This window comes from Carassius carassius, chromosome 32, assembly GCF_963082965.1.
Source record: "Carassius carassius chromosome 32, fCarCar2.1, whole genome shotgun sequence".
Classification (NCBI taxonomy): Eukaryota; Metazoa; Chordata; class Actinopteri; order Cypriniformes; family Cyprinidae; genus Carassius; species Carassius carassius.
Genome location: NC_081786.1, coordinates 17,061,902 through 17,074,637, shown reverse-complemented (window position 1 = coordinate 17,074,637; position 12,736 = coordinate 17,061,902). Strand labels below are relative to the sequence as shown.

The window sequence follows — 12,736 nt, the reverse complement described above, 5'->3', positions numbered from 1 at the left end:
GCCTAAAGAGACTACTTTAATCATTCAAAAGTTTGAGGTTGGTAAGATTTTTTTTCTGGAAATATCTTATAAAGTTAGTGTTCCTGTAGCTCAATTGGTAGAGGATTGCCTTATCAAGCGCAAGGTTGGGGGTTCGATTCCCCGGGAACAAATGATAGGTAAAAATTGATAGCCTGAATGCACTGTAAGTCGCTTTGGATAAAAGCATCTGCTAAATGCATACATTTAATTTAAATGTATAAAGCTGCATTTATTTGATCAAAAATACAGTAAAAATGTGTAATATCATGGAATATTATTACAATTTAAAATAACCATCTTCTGTTTTATCATTATTCCAGTCTTCAGTGTTTGTGTATTTTTTGATGAAGAAAAAGTTCAAAAGAACAGCATTTATTTGAAACAGAAATCTTTACTGATAAGTCTTTACTGTCACTTTTGATCAATTTAATGCATCCTTGCTGAATAAAAGTATTCATTTCTTTGAAAGAAAATTTCATTGACACTAAACTTTCGACTGGTTGTGTATACTGTCAAAAATAATACAAGAAATGCAGTACAGAAAATTCAACATCTATAACCTCAAGTATTGGAAGATATTTCACAGAACAGGTGTATACAGCACAACAAGGCCATAATGACAGACATGACAGCTGCTGGATGCTGATGGCTCAGTGGGAATGCTGATCTGCTATTCCGCGATATTTTAAGGTCTGTGGTGTCACTACATATTTTGTGTTGCCGCTGGTATTTCTCTGAATGTTTCAAAGCATGTTGGAAAAATGAACATCACAACCTTTCAAGTGTTTGAACTATAAATACGGCCTGGATTTTTTTCATTTTCTTTAGATAAACTGGACAAGCCGTTGCTATGCAGCTGCAATGCATATTCTGTTCTCTAGACGACTCAGCCCTAATTGATGTAACTCCGTTTTGGCTGATTAATTGTCATATAGCACATCTCTCCTCAAGAAGTCGCATAATTTGAGGTATCATTACAAACAAAGCTGAATGCTTAGAGCTAAATATGTAGCAATAGTAATAGCGATTCTTGCTTTGTCAGATACTGTAGCACTGCATTTGCTCAAGCATATGTGATTTTAAGGTACTGTAGCTCCCGAAAAGTTGGTTTGTCAATTGGTTTGGCTCACATCACTTCCTCCTTCATGACATCATCATTCATCATCATGCATCAATTAAGTAATTATTTCGGATTTTTTTGCACTTAGTGGCACTGATTCCAGCGCTCTGTGTTTAAACAATTAGACTTCATGTTGCTTGTACTCCAGTATCCCAGACATGCCGCGTCGTTTTAAAGCAGGCCTTTTTTGATCTTCACAACACCAATCTAAGTCTTAACATAATATAAACTGAATAAAAACACTTAAAAAAGGAAAACATGATTGGTCGGCTTATTTTCAACATGTAAAAACAAACAAAAAACTGTCAGACAGTAAAAAAGGTGTCAAGCACAGCACATATTTTCCTCCTCACAATAAATATACATCTTAAATAGTTCTGCAGTACCTGAGCGAGGACAAACTAACACCTTTTCTGAGGAGGCGGAGCACCAAGGTGTCGGGGCAGCCCTCTTCTCTGTGAGACCCTCCGTGGAGTTTCTGCAGGGGTGGTCACTTGGTCTAACAGAGTTTTTATAGTGCAAACAAGTGTGTTCAGATGCTGGTGAAATTCACCCAGTGCTGTGGTGTCCATATGTCAGTGATCATAAAAGGGCTGTGGTAATCTGGGAAGAGGCCTACGATGTATCAAAAAAGCAGTTAGTTTTCATCCATAAATATGTGATTTTGCCAGCAGGATCACAGTGGGACTGACCTGTTTGGCAGTGGTATGGCAGGGGGCGGTCGTGGTACAGTTGGAATCGGGATGGCTAGAGGTCCAGGTATCCGCACTCCTGCTGCAGATGTGCTTCGACCCACCCCGTGACCTCTGATTAAGGGGTCTGCGGGAAGTGGTTTCTGTGGGGGACTGGGCTTGTCGTGGTCCTATAGATAGAAGACAGACGATTTCCTGGTTTATCACACATATTTAAACTATTGTATAGACCCCCTGGTCCCAGTAACCTTCAAATTGGGCCACAATATGACTTAAAGTACTGAAGTATTTAAATTATGAATGATATATTAAAGCAATCTAACTGTAATCATACCTCAATAATATCTATTTAAATTACACAAAACATAAAACTTTATGTGATGCATATTTGTCAGTCATGAATAAATAAACTGTTTAATGTTTAAAATGTTTAATATAACACACACACACACACACACACACACACACACACACATAGTTTTGAGTCAATTTTTGAGTCAGTTTGAGTCAAAAGAATTTAGAACCCCTGTCATAGATTTATTTGTATATATGATAGCATACTAATGCCACTAGATGGAGCTGTGATTACACTCCTGGCGAACCCTGCTGGCAACAATGCAGAATAACAAAACAAAATGTGCAGCACTCCCATCCCCAACATCCAATTCACCCCATGTTAAGTCAAGAGGTCATCGTGTGTTACCATTTTACTCAGAGGATGAGGTCATGGCATACAGCTGTTAGCTTTTCACAGCTGTTCAGCCTTGTTTTGTGGAAAACACTGGAGAAACTGACTAATCCAAAATGCTGAGACAACAAAATCAATCCATTTTTGTGTCTTTCTGGAACAGCCATTGTACAGAAAAGTGATACGTTCCTGCAAAACCCTCATCCTAGACAAAGCAATGTCATTACGGCAATACAAGACCTTTTAATCATGAGTGCACGGCGGTGTGTCGAGCCATGAGGCCAATTTGTGAGAACACCGTAAGAGGTGAAAGTGTTTCATGGCTCCCCAAATTAATGTGAACTCAGTCAAGTAGAAAAGGGCACTCAGAGAGCACTAAACAAACCACGGTGATTTCATATGTTAAAGGGTTTAATGTGAATACTTTCAATGAGGTCATTATATAAGCCAAGCTAACTTCAATGCATCAGTCTTCTGTATTGTGTGACACAGCTACAGAATGTGAGCTCTGAAAGGCTTTTGATGAAAGGCAACTGATGGGGAGCAAAAAACGTCTTCAAGACAGAATCTGTGGCATAATCTATATGCAGCTTCTGTAGCAAAATACAGTAATGAATTTACAATGCAAGTCTATGGGGCAAGGAATTCATTTTTGGTACAAAAATGGATAGCTGTATTGTAAAAAGTAGGATCTTGTTATGTGTTTTCTAATGTAATTCCTATGTGTGGAGCTCCATGTCAACAGTATTTTACAAGTCACATCCCTTTGTGGTATCCTTGCACATACTGTGACATTTAACAGGTTTATGAGCTTTATAATATGGTTGTTACAGGCAGTTACATCGGATATTATCTTTCCTCTGGAGTAAAATGTTTACCCTACGGGCAAAAACCGAAACAGCCTCCTACCTCAAAATTCCAACCTTAATAGTACTTTTTAAAGAGAATCTAGTAAACCTATCTCATGGATCAACCTTTGGGTTTGTTATTTTAGAATACAATGTGTTATCATATGTGTTATAATCCAAATACCCATCTTGCACTTTTATAATATGTATATAGAATGTCTCGTTGGGGTGAGCCTTTCACAGTGTGCTGGATGTAACCACAGCCGTGAAGTCAAGCTGAGATTTAAAGCAACAGATGTTCTTCTTCATGCTGTCTGATAGCATATCCTGCCAACGTCCCCGAGCAGCACTTATCGTCTAAACCACATACCTTCACACACGGGCGTCTCTCATCCCATCTCACAGGAAAGCTCTCATGCACCCGTCCAATCTCATTCTCGCTGTATCACTTTCACTCCTCCGCCCGCTCTGTCTACCCCACTTTAATATTTTTTGTCTTTATTTATCTTCAACTGGAAACTTCATATTAGAAATGTATGTGCTGTGTGCGGCTATGGAAAGTGTAACGTCCTTGCTAATGTCTCATCTCCCTCCACTTGGTTTCTGCATCTGTCAGTCGCTTTCAACCAATGAAGTTGTATCAGCTGCAGTCTTAGGGGTCATTTACACAGAACACGTTTTTTCATTATAAAACTTGGAATGGGAAAAAAAGGACTCAAGACGGGTCTTAATTTATTTTAACTTTGAGTGCCGCGTTTTTAGAATGCAGAGACATGCAAGAGACGCTGGAAAAGATGTATGACGTGAGCGAGACATCAGTCTAGTAAGTTACTTTTCTGGGTAAACAGGCCCTTATGATAAAACCTCCTGACCCACAAGCCTTTTTCTGCAATATTTTCTGTGATTACAGGCTAACAGTTCTAATGCCAATTCATAAAAAAATGAATGTGTGATTCTATTTTGTGCATAATGTTCATACTCACATTGTGTAATAATCAGGAGCTACATGACAAAGCATTGATTCTACATGACATTGTTTTTAAGTTGATCCGATAATATTCATATATATTTTTATTGTCAGTATATATGTTGATAATGGATATTTAATTGTGCATTTTTTTTATTGTATTGCATTATATTATATTAAAACTGTTTGCACCAGACATTTTTTTTTCTATTTAGTGTATTATTTAAATTATTTAAATAAAAAACACTTGTGTTGCTCCTACATCAGATATCCTAGCTCTTACAAAAGTACCCACCTCCCTATTTCCCTATTCTCTATTAAAGTACATTTTTGACAATTCAATCACAGGTTGTCAGATGAGATGCATTTACAGTTATCACCTGGTATAAATATGTTTTTAATCCGTCTCTTTTGACAACTTCTATTCAAATTTTGTCAAACTCTACATCACTTTTGCGGGATTGAATTAACCTGTGTATGTTGGTTTTGACCGAGTGGGAAATAAAGCTAAAGCAAATGATAAGGGAGAGCAGCTGTGATTTTTGGTGCCAATGTTACTTACATTAAGGAGTTACTTGATTGATGTACTACTACATGTTGAGGCCAGCTCAATTGGGGTAGTAATGCTACTTCCATGGAGTGAGTTTTTGCAGGGTTGGATGTCTGGTACATGGTGACAGCACTTACCTGGATGTTAGCGTAGGGCAGCTGGCGTGGGAGTGTGTGGAAGCCTGCCGCTCTGCCTGGCGAGTGTGTGTGTGACACTAGAGTCCTGTGAAGCTGCAGACCTGTGATGGGCATGGGGTGGCTGATGTGGACGGGCTGGCAGCGCGTGGGACATTCAGGCAGCCGACGCAAACTGTGGAAGTTGTGTGGAGGAAGGAGAGGCTCCGAACTGTGATGAGACATCTGTGGAAAACAGACAGCTCTTGAAAATAAAGACACAAGAATGCAATACGAGCTCTACCGCTTTTCTTACTGCTAAACTGAGCAAACAATCTAAACATCTTATTGCATATGCTGCTTCACAATTCAATACTGTTTTAGGTCCTCTTTTATAATGAAGGTATTCATACATGCTGTTGTGGCATTGCACATAGACTTAAAATACCCAGATGAAGCAGTCAATCAGTGCTTTACTTTACCAACACCCTTCACTGGCAACTGCCCAATCACATTGAGGTCTGCGCAAACAAAGGCTTCAAAATCCAACAAACAGTTTCAATCATGATATTGTTATGCTACTCAAGTACATTAGACTGAATGAAAACAGAAATCCTTCAAAATGAATCTTTGAGGTTTTAGATGAAGATCTGGACTTCATTAATATTCTTTGATGGTCGATACTGGAGACTAAATCAATTATGCACCTAAGTCTCATGCCGTGTACAGAAAGCATGGGATGGATTGGCTTGGACAGGCATAGTAATTCTGCGAGTGAGCTGACCTCATCTGCTCCTCGCTGGGCAGGACAGACACCGAAGTGATGAATTATGGAATTTGAGCTTTAATAAAATATCTTGTAAGTGCTTGTTAATAATAAGGGTTTTAATATTCATTTAAATAAATAAATATTCATTACCATTCTTCACAAAATCATACCATAAATAATAAAATCTGGTATTTGGTCACAAACAGTCTGCTTTGATTCAGTTTAGTATGATTATTTAAAAAAACATTTCGACAAATGCAACTGTAAGCAAATTGTACTAATGAAAATAGGCAAATCATTTTGGATAAGACATATTGAAAAGATATAATACACTTCTTACTATTATTTAAAATATTCAAATCATGTTGTGTGCCCGAGTCCGTGATGATGAGTAGAGTATCACTCTTACCTTGTCACAGCGGGAGTGTAAAGGTAAAGAGGCGGGCTTGTGCTGAGGCGAGACCCTGAACACTGACTGTGTCTGCGGGGGGCTGGGAGTTTGTTTTCGCCCTACTGATCTGTAAAATTAAGAAACAGTTTTCCAAAACTTTCATGTTTTAGGGTATGGTGAATACAATTACTACAGTAGGGATGGCTCCTTTTTATTAAACTCTAATGCGAATAGCGCACACATTTTTACTTGCTCATAATTATTTTTAAAAAGCAAAAATCATGTTCAAAGTAAGGCATGTACAACGTAAGTAAACAAAGTCTAGGCAGTAAATATTAAAATACAATTAAATACAATCAAACATATGCGGTGAGTATAAGAGACTTTCATTAAACAAATCTTCTCGACCTCAAACTCCATTAATTACTGACCTAACGCTACCGGTTTAAGCATCAAATGTCATGATGTTAACCCACTTATCCCCATAACTTTCACACAAAACACTCAATAATACTAGAAAAAGGACTTGTAAAGTGTATAGCGCTTTTTGGAGGTAACATACTCCACCCAGAGGAATGACATAAGTAACGCAGAAGTTCATCCACAAAGAAAACTATTCTCACCTCAAAAGGGTGATTTAGACAGCTTTATCAGGGTTTTACTGAATAATTCAAGTGCTTTAACAAAAATACAAGCTTCACATTTAGACTGTTGAACCCTCTGGAATGCTGGCCCAGTTTACTTCTATTGAAAGTGTGTGACCATGAATTTTATTTTTTCGAGGAACAAGTCAAAATTATTTTCTGTGCAAAACTACATTATGCCCTGAATTCCTGTTGATATGAACTTAAACTGAACCTGAAACTTAATTCCCTTAAGCTTCAATAAAACTCAAGGGACTTTTGGTGTCCCTGGATGGAAACCAGCAGGAATCCAGGATCAAACATATTTTGGAAACCATCGCTGGGGGAAACTGCACCATTGACAGTACCTGAGCTTTTGGATGGTGCTCTTCTTATTGATGCAGAGCATCCGAACCAGCGCTTTCCTCTTCAGGCACACAATCAGTCCCGCCGACAGCAAGCAAAGGAGGGTGACCAGCGCGCCCACGGCCACAGCGCTGCTGTCAGCTGTTGTCACATAGGACAGCACGCACATTAATACACACACTCGCACATCTGTTGTACAGCACGGCACAGAATGGCACAGAGAGGGAAAACACAAGAAGTCAGAGTCAGGTTAGAAAGAAAAAGAATGGATCAACGTCCCTCAGTGTCTCCACCTGCATTGCTTTTACAAGCCGTCTCAAAGTTCTTGAATGTCTGCTGAGTGACATCTAAACGCAGTGCTTCAGGTTTCCACCAGTAAATCAATGACGTGTCCTGTCAATGCTGTTATGCTCTTCCACTGGAAAATCGTTTAATGGGTTTTGTAAGTACATTGTACTTTCAGGCTGCACTGTTCTACCTGCGGTGCGGCTGTCACAGAGGGGATGAAAGTGGTTAGAGCTAGTGCACTTCCTCAAGAGGTACTGTCGGAAAATCTGAAAGCATGAGGCCAAAGAGGTCGAAACATACTCTATGCATGTTGGCAAACAGAAACGCCACTACAGTAGGTATGCAAAATGTAATGTATGCATCTTTGCATCCATTCTCAATAGACATTATATCAGGCATTTGTGTAAGCTTCTTTAATAGTCAGTTTTCTTTTTTCTTTTAATGTTTGTTTGATATATAAATAATAAAAAATAATAATAGTTGTCTAATAAACCTGTCTTTGTGTATATAAATTGCTTTGTTCCTCTTTTGTAATTTGCTTTAGATGTGGAAAGTGTCTGCTAAATGCATAGATGTAAATACATTTGTAAATTTGTCATTTATTTATAATTTATAATTTATTTGGGTAGAGTTGTTTCTGAAATAAAATAAATAACTTAAAAAAAAAATAGTTGCCTTATAAACCCTGCCATTGTGCATACAAATCATTTTGTTCCTCTTTTTTTATAATTTGCTTTAGATGTAAGTGTCTGCTAAATGCAGAAATGTAAACCGATTTGTAAATTTTTACATTTTTTTTTTTTTTTAAGTAAAGCATGGTCATTTCCATAATTTTGCTTAATTTCTTTGTGTAGAGTTGTTTCTGAAAGAAAGAAAGAAAGAAAAAGAAAGAAAGAAAGGTTTAAGAAAACTGCTGTTTTGTTTCATTTCTTTGTGTAGAGTTGTTTGTGAAATTTAGTTTAATTTCAAGTTATAAGTTGTTTCAGAAAAAAAAAATAAAAAATAAAAAAAAAATAATAATATTGTGTTTGCATACTAGCTTGGAAGAGTATGTTTCTGACTTGAAAGGGGCATATAAGCACTGCAGTAAGTAATGCTATGTTAGTGTAATGCATACTGCTCTAGCAGTTAAGTCAAAAGTGCAGTTGTCCATCACTGTACCGGCTTGTCTCATTGGTCCACTGTCGACGCTGCCACCAAACCCCGCCCTATCACAGAAAGGAGGTGCCCAGTGAGCTTCACAGTGGCAGTTCTTCTTGTTGTTGCATTCCTGTAAACATAAAGCAACTGGCATTAATTCCACACACAGCTCAATGCCCCTGATCAAATTTCTTGCCGGACATTATCAACAACATCCTGTTGTTCAATGCTTAAGGAATTCTGGGGATAATGGTATGAAATCTCCTCATGAGCATTCAGTTCATGGATGCTCTGTTCAGTGTTGCATTTAAGGGCAACATTTTTCCAATTGCACAAAAATGCATCAAATTTTTCCATCAGGAAATGTGTCAGGGGTCGCTGCATAAGTTGATTGATGTCACTTGATGCTTAAATCAGTCTGAATATTAGATGTCTGCCTTCTAAAAGGAAAGATGCAGCTATGTCTTTCCCGCCATAAAAAAACATGAGGAAACTTTTCAGACTCTCAAACTCTTAACTCTCATCCAACTTTCTTGGATGCTGTGATGGTTTAAAAAACAAAAAAAACAGACCCTCTCAGCAGACAGACTCTTAAATTTCAAGGATTAATGAGATTGAGTCTTGATTTTGTGGACATGATCTTAAGACCTCTCAAGACTAGAAACCGATAGCCTTAGTGGTCTAGTATTAATCAAGATCTTGGAGGTTTTGTTGTGAGGCTTAAGGGGTCTAGTATTGGTCTCAGTATTTAGTGGTCTTCAATTATTCTGGGTCTGGGTCTTTAAGGCTTCGATCCGGCCTAAAAAACAACTAGCAGTCTGAGCATCCAGGATCACAGAATGCTGACAGTGCTACCAACATCTTTATTAACAATGATCAATTCATCTTGCAGCACAGCTTTAGTGAGAAAATAGACATTGGAGGAAAAAATGGATGCAATTGCATAGCCTACAGACGATATATAAAAATTCCAATTAAGGAAGCGTATAACAAGAGAAAATAAAATAAACATTACACGCTTGCACACGTGCCCTCCAGAGCTGACAGTGGGTGCAAATGCAAAAGACAACATGGGGATGTTCTTGTCCACAGCATTTGGTGATTGCATTTTAGCAGTCCTCTGGCAAAAAAAGTGCATGTGCATGATAAATGGCTCTTTTAATGGTACACAAATGAATTAAATATGACTCATATAACCTTATTGGAGTGACAGAGATTGATTGTGAAGTACTTCAACAGCTGAGACAAGCCTCAAGTCACCCAGCATGCTGGGAAAACAATAGTGTGGCCACAAAGGTGAACCACGGTATGATTGAGTAAAAATAGTTTCCCCAAAATCTGAACTCACTCGAATGTTCTTTCAAATCTTTATAACCTTTTTCCTTGAAACACAAAAAGTGAAGTTTAGAAGACTATCCAAGCTGCAATATTCTATACTATGGAAGGGACATAAAAGGGGACATATGACATATGACATGTAAGCTGTGTTCGAAGACTTCTGAAGCCATAACTTCGTGTGAGGAACAGTAATTTACAAGAATCTTGCTCTGGAAATGTTGCTTAACGGCTCTGATCTCCATTCACTTTCAATGCAAAGAAAAGAGCAGCTTGGACATTCTGCTACATTCTTCCTTTTGTTTGTTTTTTTCAGAATAAAAGAAAGTCATACGGGTCAAACAACAAGATTAGTAAATGATGACAGATTTTCATTTGGGTGAACTATCCATTTTAATGTATCAAACTTTCATGAAAGACCATGACTGACACAAGGTTACACTGTGATCTAATTTAGTACAGAATCAGTGTCTTATCTGCGCTTTTAACTGTTATTTCATCCATAGCAGTAAACTAGTTCAAGTAAAGTTATAGTATGTGGACCTAGTTGTTGGTGAAGTGCTATTATGGGCACATACTGTCCCCTTTGCAGACAGCTATAATGTAATGAAATGGACATTTTTATAAAAGGCAAGACTTTCAGTAGAGGGCAATAATTTGTGCTGACTTACTATCAGCATTCCCGACTCAAATCTGAGCCTAATGGCTGATAATTAATGTCAGAGAAATTAAAGAGGTTAAACAAAAAACATTTCCTGCAGATTTGAGGAAATATCAACTGACAGAGTGGAACCAACCTTACCCCTCTTCCATTACACTTCCCAGAGCACTTGTGCACTCCGAAGACACTGACATTATGACACTGCCTGTTCAAACAGATCTGTTATGATGAGAGAGAGACAGAGAGAACTGCAGGTTAAGAAAAAAACAAGACTTATTGGCCTTAACTACTTTTTTTTTTTTGTAAGGGCCAGGGTGGCCAATTAATTCCAATAGCCAGTATTATATATATATTACTGTTACAGTTTTAATAATGTAATAACTCTGAACATACCTCTAAACCTAACCTTAACCCATATAGTCAAAATATATTATCATTACTTCTTTAGGTAAGTACACTGTAAGTACATGTAAATGCAATACTGTAAAATAAAGTGCAAATGAATTATTATTATTTTTGTTTATATGCAGATATGGATTTTATTTCTCACTGTTAAAAACTAGGGTTATCAAAAGAACAAAATCATAATTAATTTACTTTATCTAAACAAATGATACATTTCTTTTGAATAAAATAATTTATATAATAATTTAGTGATTTTCTTTTTGTTTAAAGTAATCATGAAAGTCTATTTAATTATCCAAATTAGTCTTTTTAAATGATCTTTTAAGTTTTTTCTCAAATAATATAGTGCTTGTATAATATAATATAATATAATTATACACCAATATAGCCTAAATTAATATGTGGATGTTAAAACTGATACATTGGGGAGGTTTTTCAGCAAAACAAACACCAAATGGTCAATAGAAAGCAATAAAAGTGGCCAAATATCATCTCAGTCTGCTGATAAACCACTAGCATAATTTCTTGATAACACAACTAATCTCTACCAGATGATTTATTCTCGTACCATTCCCTCAGCACACTTAGTGCCTGCCAATACCAGTCCTGGATCAGGCATATCGTCACCCAGGTACACATGTGTTCCACGGCACAGAATACGCCCACCCTCTTGCAGAGGTATGTTTGTGTCTATGGAGACCGCATTGGTTCCGATCACAGGCCTGTTGGCACCTCCTTGGCACTGAATTTTCCCACACCTAGCATCCCTGTTTAAATCACACAGACAAAATACAATGAGTGAGCATGCAACAACAGTGCTAAATGTTTTTACACTGAATAAATGGGAAAAGATGAAAAAACGCCTGAAAACCAGAAAGCAGATTGTGTTGTCTTGAGGTAATCTCACCTTTCACACCCTCTCACTCATCTGTGAGGAGCAGAGAGTGTAATTAATAGTGACAAAAGATTACATGCAAAACCATGGGGCTGCCACTGTCGCAGAATAATAATGTCATGGCAAAAAATAAATTAATAAAATACATTCATTGCAACGTTTGATGGGCCATCCCATAATAATCAGACAGCAAGCAATATGAATGAATCAGGACAACCTTAAGCAAAACTATTCTTCATTTCACACTTATCATTCTTTATTTTATTATTCTTTTGTTTGAGAATGTGCATCATGAAAATTGTTATTTCCTTGTCAGTCACTGGTTCTACAGTTTAATGATGTATGCTGTATTGGCACTATAAAAGCAAGTCGAAAAAAGTTACAAAGCAGCAAAGGAACAGTTTAACAAACAAAACAGAACAATGTTGTGTCAAACAAGGAGAACAAGCTAAACAAAAAGTAAAGCAAAGACAAACAAAAACATGATAAAAAATGTAATTAAGTTAAACAAAGCAGAACAAAACAAAACTGAAAAAGAAAACTAAACAAAAAGCAAAGCATAAGAAGCAAAACAAAATAAACAAAATTAAGTGAACTGAAACAAAAAAGAAAAAAGTAATAATATAATAAAATGTAAAATTGAAGCAAATTTGAAAAATGATTGTAATTGTACTGTAAGTAAAAGATAAAGTGCAAAGTGCTGTAGTATCATGCCCCGACTGTACCTTGCTTGACATTTAGCAAAGGAACCTTTGGAGTCTTTTCCACAATTTCCATAGGGATCACCTGCAGAGTTTACTCTTTCAAAACAGATTCCTGGGGCAGGTTTCGCTCCTGGAAAACAAGAAAGAATGAAAATAAAAC

The 12,736-nt window shown here is 37.1% G+C and overlaps 1 protein-coding gene across 3 annotated transcripts in view; it reads right to left on the bottom strand.

The window, feature by feature from the left end:
* Window positions 1–334: 334 nt before the first annotated feature.
* adam12b (ADAM metallopeptidase domain 12b) overlaps window positions 335–12,736 on the bottom strand; it is a 96,866-nt gene continuing 84,464 nt past the window's right edge. For 2 of the 3 annotated variants that reach the window (XM_059520569.1, XM_059520571.1), the window contains 9 exons: window positions 12,598–12,706; window positions 11,546–11,744; window positions 10,714–10,791; window positions 8,598–8,706; window positions 7,151–7,337; window positions 6,178–6,286; window positions 5,024–5,245; window positions 1,834–2,003; window positions 335–1,756 (listed from right to left, as the gene is read on the bottom strand). In XM_059520569.1, the coding sequence (XP_059376552.1) occupies window positions 1,717–1,756; window positions 1,834–2,003; window positions 5,024–5,245; window positions 6,178–6,286; window positions 7,151–7,337; window positions 8,598–8,706; window positions 10,714–10,791; window positions 11,546–11,744; window positions 12,598–12,706 (1,223 nt within the window). In that variant the 3' untranslated portion in view covers window positions 335–1,716. The remainder of the gene's footprint in view (window positions 1,757–1,833; window positions 2,004–5,023; window positions 5,246–6,177; window positions 6,287–7,150; window positions 7,338–8,597; window positions 8,707–10,713; window positions 10,792–11,545; window positions 11,745–12,597; window positions 12,707–12,736) is intronic. The other variant, XM_059520570.1, reaches the window with a different exon arrangement.